We start from the raw sequence: 13,427 nt of genomic DNA, 5'->3' as shown, positions 1-13,427 counted from the left end.
TCTCCGAAGTTGTCCTTCAACACTGGTATGCGAGTCGGTGAATTAAATTAGGTTTTAAATTGACTCATATTTTAGTATTTGCAAATTGGTCAGGAAGTTGACCTTTTCGCTCCCATTACGAGCTGTTTTTGCTGCACCAGAGATTATTGGTGCATTGCTGTACAGTTTTCCAGACATTTCCTTACAGCTCTGAAGGAGGCCGTTCGACCCATCAAGTCTGTTCCAGCACTCGGACCAATCCTCTCAGTTGTGTTCCCTCCATTTAGTTCCCTGTAACCTGGTCTGTCTCATATTTCAATCACCCCCCCCCCCCCCCCCCACTGATTCTCATACCACTCCCTACACAATAGGGACATTTTAGAGAAGCCAATTAACCTACAAACCTGCACATGTTTGGAGTGTGGGGGGAAACCGGAGCACCCGGAGGAAAGCCACACAGGTCACGGGGAGAACGTACAAACTCCGTACAGGCAGCACCTGTAGTCGGAATCGAACCCGGGTCTCTGGCGCTGTGAGGCAGCAACTCTACTGCTGCACCACCGTGCCACCCCCTTTTCTTTTACATACTTTGACGTTTGTTATTCATTTTGCTGCAAAATAATAGATGTTTTAGTTGAGACACTCAACAAATGGAAATGCAATAACTGGAAAGGAAATGAAATCCTGTATGGTCATGCATCGCTTGATCAAATTCAGCTGATAGAATAAAATGTGATTAAGTCTGCAGGAGTACATCAGGTCGAAGTTGGAGCGAGATGCTTTCAAAGGCAATGGTAGAGGTGGGTGGGGGGGGGTGGGGGGGGGTGGGGGGGAGAGAGAATGGAGGAAGGTGAGATGAAGTAAATAGATCAGAAGCCACCTTCTATCAAATGTGAACTCAATCACAGTGCAAACTCCGTACAGACAGCACCCGTAGTCAAGATCGGACCTGTACGGAGTTTGCACGTTCTCCCCGTGACTGCATGGCTTTGCTCCAGTTTCCTCGCACAACCTTAAAGCAGCAACTTTACCGCTGTGCCACCCAATTTTTTTTAAATTCTGCAAAATGAACCATGAACCAGTGCTTGTCCTATTACCTCTTAAATACTGTCAGGAGTCTGCTTCCTACACCCTCTCAGGACGTGTGTTCCAGGCACCCAACACCCTCCGAGTGAGAAAGGTCCCCATTTCCCCTTTACCCTCAATCTATGTCCTCTAGTTTTATCTATCTCCAATCACCCATCATGTGACCCTTCATTCATCACCAACCTGAAACATTAACTCTGCTTCTCTCTCCACAGATGCTGCCTGTCCCACTGAGTGTTGCCAGTCAGTTCCCCTTTGCCTCTCAAGAGGAATCTTCCCCAGCCAGGCCTGTGTAAATCCCCATGCATCAAAACCCAGCTGCCCTCTGGAATGATCAGTCCGATCGGGGCAGTTAAAGAAGGGCGATAGATGGTGGAGTCAGAGCAAGAAATGAACCATTCCAACTCCCACTCTTGCTGTCACACCACCCAACCACTCCTAGAATTTGGAAAGGATCCCCCCTGTTCTTCATTTTCCGCTCTCCGATTTCGCATCTCTTCACAAGGCATAAAATGGGATAGGTGTCGGATAATGGTCAGCACGGACGTGGTGGGCCGAATGGCCTGTGGCCATGCTCTGTGGATCCGCAACTCTCCCCGTGACCGTTAAAGACTGGGGGGATGTGGCAGATTCCTTCCTGAGAGGCAGAGGTGAACCAAGTGGAAACACTCAGCAGATAGACACCAAATGCTGGAGTAACTCAGCGGGACAGTCTGCAGAAGGGTCTCGACCCAAACCGTCACCCATTCCTCCGCTCCAGAGATGCTGCCTGGCCCGCTGAGTTACTCCAGCATTTGGTGTCTATCTCCAGTTTAAACCAGCATCTGCAGTTCCTTCCTACTCATTTCGGAAACACTCAGCAGGTCAGGCAGCATCTGTGGAGAGAGAGAAGCAGAGTCGACATTTCTTTTTTTTTATTTTTAGAGATACAGCGCGGAACCAGGCCCACCGAGTCCGCGCCGCCCAGCGATCCCCGCACATTAACACTATCCTACACACACTAGAGACGATTTTTTTAACATTTACCCAGTCAATTAACCTACAGACCTGCACGTCTTTGGAGTGTGGGAGGAAACCGAAGATCTCGGAGAAAACCCACGCAGGTCACGGGGAGAACGTACAAACTCCGTACAGACGGCGCCCGTAGTCAGGATCGAACCTGAGTCTCAGGCGCTGCATTCGCTGTAAGGCAGCAACTCTACCGCTGCGCCACCGTGCCGCCCCGTTTCAGGACGATGACCATCCTGTCAAAGACTGGTCAAAGAGCCAAGTTTTGAGGCCCACCACAACTGAAGTGGGTGAGAGAGACGGGCCCTGGGAACTAAAGGAAGGAATTGCATTGTTTAAGACAAGGCTTTGATTGATTGATACATTATTATCGCATGTGGCATGTCACGGTGAAATTCTTTGCTCTGCATACCATACACAAAGTATGCAAAGAGGCTCCACGTACAGGGCACTGAGAGAGTTACGAAGTAGTCTCCAATTGTCCCTCTTTGTTCTCTCGGCCCCCCCCCCCCACACTCCAGGTCCCTCTTTGTGTTGGTAAAAAAATTGCAGATGCTGGTTAAAATCGAAGGTAGACACAAAATGCTGGAGTAACTCAGCGGGTCAGGCAGCATCTCGGAAGAGGAGGAATGGGTGACATTTCGGGTCAAGAACCTTCTTCAGGAACGGGTGACGTTTCGGGTCAAGAACCTTCTTCAGGAATGGATGATGTTTCGGGTCGAGACCTGTCTTCAGGAATGGGCGACGTTTCGGGTCGAGCCTTGTCACCCATTCCTTCTCTCCCGAGATGCTGCCTGACCCGCTGAGTTACTCCAGCATTTTGTTTCTACCCAGGTCCCTCTTTGTTCTCTCGGCGGCCCCCCCTCCCCCCACGCCAGGTTCCTGTTTGTTCTCGGCGACCTGTTGCCCGTGACCGATCTCCGGCACCCGCCACTTCCAGGTCCGATGTGAGTAAGGGCCGACACCATCAGAGTCGGGCACTGTGCAACCTGATGATCCCACCCGCCGTGCCATGTCTCGTGGTCACCATTCCCTTCCCATCTCCGTAGACGTACATCAAGAGCCAGGACAAGGACTTTGTGGCTGCAACCATTCAGGCCATCGGCCGCTGTGCCACCAACATCGACGAGGTCCGCGACACTTGTCTGAGCGGACTGGTCCAACTGCTCTCCAACAGAGACGGTAAGTCCCAGCAAACAGGAGCCTTTGACACTGGGCACTGGGCCTCTACCTGCTGGAGTGTAGAAGGATGAGGGGGGACCTCATTGAAACTTCCCGGATAGTGAAAGGCTTGGATAGAGTGGATGTGAAGAGGATGTTTCCGCTAGTGGGAGAGGTCATAGCCTCAGCCTAGAGGACGTTCCTGTGGGAAGGAGATGAAGAGGAATGTCTTTAGTCAGAGGGTGGTCAATCTGTGGAATTCTTTGCCACAGACGGCTGTGGAGGCCAAGTCAGTGGATATTTTGACGGCAGAGATAGATAGATTCTTAATTAGTACGGGTGCCAGGGGTTATTGGGAGAAGGCAGGAGAATGGGGTTAAGAGGGGAAGACAGATCAGCCATGATTGAATGTCGGAGACTTGATGGGCCAAATGGCCTAATTCTGCTCCTATCATTTATGAAAGAGCCAGAACCAAGGGTGAAGCAGCCCTGCAGCAACGTAACTCACATGGAGCACTTACCTCAACGTATCATTTAGACCACTACAGGGACTGGACAGGTATAGAGGGATATGGGCCAAACGCAGGCTGATGGGACTGGTGTAGATAGGACTTGTTGGTCTGTGTGGGCAGGTTGGGCCGAAGGGCCTGTTTCCATGTTTTAATCACTTTCAATGATTCTACATAATTCCTTGTGGCAAAGTTGAATGTGAGCTTCTGGCAGCTTTATTCTGCTTGAAAGAAGATCTCACCAACTCTTTGTCACTCATCTTTGCAATTCCAGAACCTTGTTTCTGAACTCGGCAAACGTTGCCCTAAATCTGTCATAGAAACATAGAAACTAGGTGCAGGAGTAGGCCATTCGGCCCTTCGAGCCTGCACCGCCATTCAATATGATCATGGCTGATCATCCAACTCAGTATCCCGTATCTGCCTTCTCTCCATACCCCCTGACCCCTTTAGCCACAAGGGCCACATCTAACTCCCTCTTAAATATAGCCAATGAACTGGCCTCAACTACCCTCTGTGGCAGAGAATTCCACAGATTCACCACTCTCTGTGTGAAAAAAAACTTTCTCATCTCGGTCCTAAAAGACTTCCTCCTTATCCTTAAACTGTGACCCCTTGTTCTGGACTTCCCCAACATCGGGAACAATCTTCCTGCATCTATCCTGTCCAACCCCTTAAGAATTTTGTAAGTTTCTATAAGGTCCCCCCTCAATCTTCTAAATTCCAGCGAGTACAAGCCGAGTCTATCCAGTCATCCCTCTGATGTTTGGTTGATGGAAAGATACAACATGGAAACAGGCCCTTCAGCCCGGCATGTCCATGCCACCCATCCATCGCCCAGAGTTCTATGTTATCCCACTTTTGCGTCCACTCTCTGCAAACTAGGGGCAATTTAAAGAGGGCCATTTAACCTACAAACCCGCACGTCTTTGAAACGAGGGAGATAAACAGAACAACCGGAGGAAACCCATGTGGTCACAGGGAGAACGTCCAAACTCTACACAGACTGTGTCTGAGGTCAGGATTGAACCCTGGTCTCTCGCGCTGTGAGGCAGTAGCTCTACCAGCTGTGCCACTGTGCTGCTCTTTTCCTCAGTAGCTGGTTGTGCAGCGAGGACGTGCAAACTCCACACAGACAGTGTCTGAGGTCAGGATCGAACCCTGGTCTCCGGCACTGAGACAGCGGCTCTACCAGCTGTGCCACTGTGCCGCCTGGGTTAACTTACACGGTGGGGGGCATTGGCCCCTTTCTAACCGCTGGGCCCGGCGTTGTTCACCGTGTCCTAGGGTTGCCAACTGTCCCGTATTAGCCGGAACGTCCCGTATTTTGGGCTAAGTTAGTTTGTCCCGTACGGGACCGCCCTTGTCCCGTATTGGTAGGGTTGCCAACTTCCTTGCTCCCAAATACGGGACAAAGGGTGATGTCGCCGCCCCGCGCCCAGCCAGCGGCCACGCGCTGCCGCTCTACCAATGGCGGTCACGTGGAGAGCGGGGCGGTGACGTCGCCCTTTGTCCCGTACTTGGGAGCGAGGAAGTTGAATGAATAAGTTAATTGGCCAAGTATGTGCAGATACAAGGAATGTGCCTTGGTGCTCCGCTCACATATGACAACACAAACGTACAGTTAACACCGAAGAATAAAGTTGGCAACCCTATTGCCGGCATGTCCCGCGGCCCTGCCGGGAGCCTGGTCACGACGCTGCCGTTCCCTTGCAGAGCTGGTGGTGGCCGAGTCGGTGGTGGTCATCAAGAAGCTGCTGCAGATGCAGCCGGCCCAGCACAGCGACATCATCAGGCACATGGCGAAGCTCATCGACAACATCATGGTGAGTGCTGGCGCCACACGTCTCCGTGACCCCCCACACACCACCAGAACCAATCCCTCCCCTACCACCACCAGAACCAATCCCTCCCATCCCACCACCAGAACCAATCCCCCCCATCCCACCACCAGAACCAATCCCCCCCATCCCACCATAACCACCCGAGTCCCTCTTCATGCCGACCGGGTTTCCCCTGCTAGCATCTCCAAGTCCATCAGCTGACTCCACATCCACATCTCCATGGCCCATTCCCACTTCCTTCACCATCCAGAGTCATCCAGCATGGAATAGACAATAGACAATAGGTGCAGGAGTAGGCCATTCGGCCCTTCGAGCCAGCACCGCCATTCAATGTGATCATGGCTGATCATTCTCAACCAGTACCCTGTTCCTGCCTTCTCCCCATACCCCCTGACTCCGCTATCCTTAAGAGCTCTATCTAGCTCTCTCTTGAATTCATTCAGAGAATTGGCCTCCACTGCCTCCTGAGGCAGAGAATTCCACAGATTCACAACTCTCTGACTGAAAAGGTTTTTCCTCATCTCCGTTCTAAATGGCCTACCCCTTATTCTTAAACTGTGGCCCTGGTTCTGGACTCCCCCAACATTGGGAACATGTTTCCTGCCTCTAACGTGTCCAACCCCTTAATAATCTTATACGTTTCGATAAGATCCCCTCTCATCCTTCTAAATTCCAGTGTATACAAGCCTAGTCGCTCCAGTCTTTCAACATATGACAGTCCCGCCATTCCGGGAATTAACCTAGTAATAAGGTTAATTAACCTAGGAATAAGGCCTAACGCACTAAAAATAAACTTCAGATGCTGGTTTATGCCAAAGATAGACACAAAGTGCTGGAGTAACTCAGCGGGTCAGGCAGCATCTCTGGAGAACATGGATAGATTACATTTTGGGTCTGGGCCCTTTTTGCAGACTGAAGAAGGATCCCAACCCAAAACATTATCTATCCATGTTCTCCAGAGATGTAGCCTAACCCGCTGAGTTCCTCCAGCACTTTGTATCCATCTGTGGAATAAGGTCCATCGGCCCACTGAATCTGTACCGAACTCCAACCACCCATTGACACCTGCAATAATTCCACTTTATTCTCCCAACATTTACATCATCTAAACCCCCCCTCCTCCCCCTCCCCCAGATTCTCCCACTATCCCTCTGCCGGGGGCAAATTACAGTAGCCAATGAACCTCCTGACCTGCCTGCCTTTGGACAACTTGGAAACTGTACATGGTCCCATTGTCGGTAGGTTCAAGCATCACCAGGTATCACCGACACAGCACGTGGACTCCTGTGGAGGAAGCCAGCACTGAACTGTGCAACCTCCCACCCCTCCACCTCCATCCCACTCCACGGGACACAGCCTGCTCCCAGCTCCTCGTGGTCCAGGGTCTGATCTCCAACCCTGAGCCCATTCCTGACCACCACCTCGCTCACCCACTGACCTCCCTCCCCATCTATGGCGGGGGGGGGGGGGGGGGTGACGGTCCTGGGTAGAAATGGACCCACCACTCAAACCGTCCTTTGCTTGTTGACCGCCATCTTCAAGCGGGTGTATTTGGGGGCACTTGCATTTCTTGAGCTACCTCTCTCCTGATGGATGTTCTCCCACCCTCCGCTCCCCTTCCTCCGGGCAGGTTCCAATGGCGAGGGCCAGCATCCTCTGGCTGATCGGAGAGTACTGCGAGCACGTGCCCAAGATCGCTCCCGACGTCCTGCGGAAAATGGCCAAGTCCTTCACCAGCGAGGAAGACATCGTGAAGTTGCAGATCATCAACCTGGCCGCCAAGCTCTACCTCACCAACTCCAAACAGGTCGGGCACCCAGAGCGGGCGGGCGGGCGGGCATGGGGTAGACGGGAAGATGGTTGGAGTTGCCATTGGGAGCACCCACCCTCAGTTAACCCGCTGTAGCGCTGGTCCATCTTAAAGCAAGATGCCCTCTGAGAATGCCAAGTTCCAATGGCTATGAGTTCATCCTGTGAAGTTAAAACTCCAAGCATCAGTCTCGAGAAGAAAAGCATTTAATCTTTTAGTTTCGTTTATTTAGAGATACAGCGCGGAAACAGGCCCTTTCGGCTCACCGGATCCGCGCCGACCAGCGATCCCCGCACATTGACACTATCCTACACACACTAGGGACAATTTTTACATTTGCCCAGCCAATTAACCTACAAACCTGTACGTCTTTGGAGTGTGGGAGGAAACCGAAGATCTCGGAGAAAACCCTCGCAGGTCACGGGGAGAACGTACAAACTCCGTACAGACGGCGCCCGTAGTCAGGATCGAACCCGGGCCTCTGGCGCTGCATTCGCTGTAAGGCAGCAACTTTACCACTGCGCCACCGTGCCGCAAATTCGAGCGGGAATAACTACAAATCAGGCAACTGAACCATCTTATCACCAACTAGAGAGCGATTCTGACCTCCCACCCACCTCTGGAGACCCTCAGACTAACGTCAATCTGATGTTTCTGGACCGTATCTTGCACTAAACGTTATTCCCTCTATCCTGAATCTCTACACTTTGGGCCACTTGATAGTAATCATGTATCGTTTTTCCACTGATGGTATAGCATGCAACAAAGAAATGTCACTATCTTGTTACACGTGACAATAAACTAAAGTAAACATAATTGGGATAAAATGTAGTTTCCCATTCACTGATAAATGTCTAAGTTCAGAGGTGGTTTGTTTTGACCGTAGAGAAGCACTAGGCAGGAGACCAGCTGGTCCAACATCTACTGACACACCATGTTGATCAAAGATCCAGGGGTGAAGACTCAGTCCCTCTCCACCACCTCCCTCCATTCTTGCCCACCCAACCCTCTCGGGACAGCGTAGGGGAAAAAAACTGCAGATGCTGGTAAAATCGAAGGTAGACACAAAATGCTGGAGTAACTCAGCGGGTCAGGCACCATCTCGGGAGAGAAGGAATGGGCGTCGTTTCGGGTCAAGACCCTTCCTCAGACCCAACCCGTCAGCCTTCGTGTCTTTGGAATGTGGGAGAAAACCAGAGCACCCGGAGGAAACCTATGTGGTCACAGGGCAAATGTCCAAACTCCACACAGTCAGCACCCAAGGTTAAGAGTGAACCCATGTCTCTTGCGCTATAAGGCAGCAGCTCCACCAGCTGTGCCAATGTGCTGCCCCAGTTTAAGCTGTTTGTATATCATGCACACCCTATATTTAACAGGCTCGGCAGCATTAGGTAGCTCCAACACACCCTGATTTTATTTCCCCTGTGGGGTGCCTGACTGCAGATTATTATAAGCTGAAAATTCATCCTTTTAGTTTGGAGATGCAGCATGGAAACAGACCCTTTGGCCCACCAAGTCAACGCTGACCGTCGATCACCCATTTACACTAGTTCTATGTTATCCGACACACTCGGGGCAATTTACAGAAGCCAATGAACCTACAAATCCGCGCGTCTGGGATGTGTGCGGAAGCCCGAGCACCCGGAGGAAACCCACGCGGTCACAGGGAGAACATACAATGTGTAGGAAAGAACTGCAGGTGCTGGTTTAAATCAAAGGTGGACACAAAATGCTGGAGTATCTCAGCGGGACGGGCAGCATCTCTGGAGAGAAGGAACGGGTTCCTTTTCTCCGGAGATGCTGCCTGTCTCACTGAGATACTCCAGCATTTTGGGAGAACGTACAAACTCCACACAGACAGCACCCCAAGGTCGAGGATCATATCCGGGTCTCGAGGGGCCGCCGTGCCACCGTGCCGCCCCGGGTGACGTGTATCTCTGCTCCAAACCCCAGACCAAGCTGCTGACCCAGTACGTTCTGAACATGGCTAAGTACGACCAGAACTACGACATCCGCGACCGCGCTCGCTTCATCCGCCAGCTCATCGTCCCCACGGAGAAGAGTGGCGTGCTGAACAAGTACGCCAAGAAGTTGTTCCTCGCCCATAAACCGCCCCCCGTGCTCGAGTCTTCCTTCAAAGGTAGGAAGGAAACTATCGCAGTTATCGCCAAAAAAACTATCGCAGTTACTTGGAAATCAGATTCCTATTTAAGTATGGACCTTTGGAATAATGAAATTTCTAACTGTATCCCACTTGAAAAAATTACTTATAATTTAAGGAACAAATATGATACTTTTTTAAATATCTGGCGTCCTTATTTACAAAAGATGGGCCTATATATATATAGAAGAATTGTTCATATTCTCAATGGTCTTTTTGGGAGAGATGTACATATATATACAGTTTATTCTGTTTGGAATTCCATGGGGCGTGTGCAGGACCCCCAACACCCAGGCAATCTTTAATCTTTCTTTCTTTTCTTCTTTTTTCTTATTTGGGGTTAGTATAAGGGGGGGGGGGTGGGGGGAAGGGTGGGAGGGCTTGTTTTCTAAAAAGTTCTGTAAAAATAAAAATAAATAAATATTTTAAAAATAAATTTAAAAAAAGGTAGGAGCCAACGATTACGGTCGCATTACCTGCTTGTTGGGGGAGGTGGGGGGGGGGGGCAGAGGAGTGCCGGAGATACCCGTGACCCTCAGTGAGCAGAGGAAGCTGGTTCAGCTCATGCTGGGTTTATTATCCTGCGTACAAGTAGTGTGAGAGATGGGTACAATGAAAATCTTGAGGAAACAAGGAGCTGCAGATGCTGGTTAATACACAATAGGACACAGAGTGCTGGAGTAACTCAGCAGGTCAGGCAGCATCTCTGGAGAACATGGATCGGTGACGTTTTACATCCTCCCCCTACTTCAGACTGAAGAAGTCAGAAGAATGAGCCTTGTTCAGACCCAGTCTGAAAAAAGGTCTCGACCCAAAATGTCACCTATCCATGTCCTTCAGAGATGCTGCCTGACCTGCTGAGTTACCCCAGCACTTTGTGTCCTTTTCTGTGTTAACCAGCACCTGCAGTTCCTTGTTTCCTCAGGATTTTCTCATCAATCCCGTCTGATTTTCCTCTCACGCACCTTCACTAGTGTTGCCTTACTGTGGGCTAATTAAACTAATGGCTTGTACATATTTGGGAGGAAGTTGAAGCTGGAAACCCACAAAGTTACATCGTGCAAACTCCACATAGACAGCCCCCCAAGGTTGGGATCGGACCAGGGTCACTGGAGCCATTTTGTCAGTGGCGATTCTAACATGCAATGCTGGAGTAACTCAGCGGGCCAGGCAGCATCTCTGGAGAGAAGGAATGGGTGACGTTTTGGGTGGAGAACCTTCTTACAGTGATTCTCACACGGTGGGTTAACGTTTGGAACTTGCCTTCCTCGCAGATCGAGATCACTTCCAGCTGGGCTCCCTGTCCCACCTGCTCAACAGCAAGGCCAGTGGATACCAGGAGCTCCCTGACTGGCCTGAGGCAGCCCCTGATCCTTCCGTGCGCAACGTCGAGGTAAGCGTGCACACCTTGCGCTCCAACCCAAACCCACGCCCGCCATCCAATCACGGAATCACAGAAACACGGAAAATAGGTGCAGGAGTGGGCCATTCGGCCCTTCGAGGCAGCACCACCCCCATTCAATATGATCATGCCCGATCATCCAAAATCAGTACCCTGTTCCTGTTCTCTCTCCGTATCCCAGAAAAATAAACAATGATTCATAGTTTGGTGCCATGCAGGTCAAGGTACATCACGTTACACAAAGAGGACCAGGCCGGGGGGGGGGGGGGGGGGGGGCGGGCTGAGAACGAAGGGGGACCCAGCGGGAGGGGGGGCACCAAGATGAAGGGCGGGTGCCGACAACAAAGGGGGACTCAGTGGGGAGCCAGCCCTGGTTCATAGAAAATCGATGCAGGAGTAGGCCATTCGGCCCTTCGAGCCTGCCCCGCCATTCAACATGATCATGGCTGATCATCCAGAATCACTACCCCATTCCTGCTTTCTCCCCATATCCATAGATTCCTTTAGCCCTAAGAGCTAAATCTAACTCTCTCTTGAAAGCGTCCAGTGAATTGGCCTCCACTGCCTCCTGTGGCAGAGAACTCCACAGATTCACAACTCTCTGGGTGAAAAGGTTTTTCCTCATCTCAGTCCCAAATGGCCTCCCCATTATTTTTAAATGTTCCCCATCCCGACCGCAGGTGATTCCTGGATCGTGGAGTCTTTCCAAGTCAAGCCACCGCCTGCTGGAAAGGCAGAGCCGGCTGCAGAGTTGACTGGGAGCTCCGCAGAAACACAACAACATCAGTTCTAATAGAAACTAATAAAATTATAAAAGGACTGGACAAGCTAGATGCAGGAAAAACGTTCCCAGTGTTGGGGGAGTCCAGAACCAGGGGCCACACAGTCTTAAGAATAAAGGGGAGGCCATTTAAAATTGAGATGAGAAAAAACGTTTTCACCCAGAGAGTTGTGAATTTGTGAAATTCTCTGCCACAGAAGGCAGTGGAGGCCAATTCACTGGATGAATTTAAAAGAGAGTTAGATAGAGCTCTTGGGGCTAGTGGAATCAAGGGATATGGGGAGAAGGCAGGCACGGGTTACTGATTGTGAATGATCAGCCATGATCACAATGAATGGCGGGTGCTGGCTCAAAGGGCCAAATGGCCTCCTCCTGCACCTATTTTCTATGTTTCTAGTTCAGTTTATTGTCACGTGTACCGAGGTACAGTGAAAAGCTTTTGTAGCGTGCCCTGCAGCCAGCAGGAAGACAATACATGATTATAACCGAGCCATTTGCAGTGTACAGATACATGATAAGGGAATGACGTTTAGTGCAAGGTAAATCCAGTAAGGTTTGATCATTGATAGTCCAAGGGTCCCTGATGAGGTAGATAGTAGTTCAGCACTGCTCTCTGGTTGCGGTAGGATGGTTCAGTTGGCTGACAACAGCTGAGAAGAAACTGTCCCTGAATCTGGACATAGGCTTGTACTGGTAATTCTGCTGTAAAGCAAAAGTTGGGTTCCTAAAAGACCTCGTGTTACAGCAAATCGAGTTCAAAAACAATTGTGTCAGTGGAACAAAAGGGGGCTCGGGGCTCGAGAGTTTCAAACTTGCAATAGCATTTTTTCTGCTGGAATTAAAAAAATATATGTCTTTTCATTAGCAATAAGTTTATTCTGTCAGTGCAAGCTAAGTGGACTAAAGGTTTATGTGACATTCTTTAATAGAGTATTCATTGCACACGTGTGTATAGGAGCGACCGTTTTGTTAATTATTTGGCCACCCCCACGGTTAAAGTAGCAGATGTATTCGTGATAGACAATGGTGTCTGATACTGCAGCGATGTTACACAGAAACAGGATTTTGTGCCTAGACTGTTTTTTAACCATGACAGCTTTTTTTCTCTTGTCAGTTGCCAAAGTAACTTTTAAGTAGTACTTTAATCCTGCATTAAACTCCCACTATAACCAATTCAGCGGCATAATGCAAGTCTAATTCATCGATCGCATTGTATCTAATTTGTGTTGAGAATGAATGAATGAGACTTTATTATCACACGTGACAAGTCACAGTGAAATTCTTTGTCTTGCTTAACATACACAAGGTATGCGAAGAGTTGCCACGTGTAGGGCACCAACAAAGTGTTCAATGTGGTCCCAATGGTCCCTCTTTGTTCTTGCCCCCCCCCCATGCTGGGTCCCTCTTTGTTCTTGCCCCCCCCCCCCCCCCCATGCCAGGTCCCTCTTTGTTCTTGCCCCCCCCCCCCATGCCAGGTCCCCTTTTGTTCTTGCCCCCCCCCCCCCCCCCCCATGCCGGGTCCCTCTTTGATCTCTCGGTGGCGCGTCCTCAACTGACCTCCGGCACCCACACACCCCTCTTCCTACCCTCAGTCCCCCACCGCGGACCGGGAACAAGCTGCCACAGCGGCAGAGTTGCTGCCTTACAGCGAATGCAGCGCCGGAGACCCGGGTTCCATCCCGACTA

General features: G+C 50.5%; 2 protein-coding genes across 3 annotated transcripts in view; both read left to right on the top strand.

Annotated features, from left to right (window-relative positions):
* The window catches only part of LOC144610936 (cytoplasmic polyadenylation element-binding protein 1-like), a 191,239-nt gene that overhangs the window by 48,435 nt on the left and 129,377 nt on the right, over positions 1-13,427 (top strand). The window lies entirely within an intron of this gene.
* The window catches only part of ap3b2 (adaptor related protein complex 3 subunit beta 2), a 115,119-nt gene that overhangs the window by 66,411 nt on the left and 35,281 nt on the right, over positions 1-13,427 (top strand). For both annotated transcript variants that reach the window (XM_078429953.1, XM_078429952.1), the window contains exons 13-17: positions 3,123-3,255; positions 5,460-5,569; positions 7,218-7,394; positions 9,351-9,537; positions 10,833-10,951. In XM_078429953.1, coding sequence (XP_078286079.1) covers positions 3,123-3,255; positions 5,460-5,569; positions 7,218-7,394; positions 9,351-9,537; positions 10,833-10,951 — 726 coding nt within the window. The remainder of the gene's footprint in view (positions 1-3,122; positions 3,256-5,459; positions 5,570-7,217; positions 7,395-9,350; positions 9,538-10,832; positions 10,952-13,427) is intronic.

The sequence above is a fragment of the Rhinoraja longicauda genome, chromosome 38, assembly GCF_053455715.1.
Source record: "Rhinoraja longicauda isolate Sanriku21f chromosome 38, sRhiLon1.1, whole genome shotgun sequence".
Lineage (NCBI taxonomy): Eukaryota > Metazoa > Chordata > Chondrichthyes > Rajiformes > Arhynchobatidae > Rhinoraja > Rhinoraja longicauda.
Note: the sequence above shows the minus strand (reverse complement) of the source record. Positions and strands in the feature narration are given on the sequence as shown.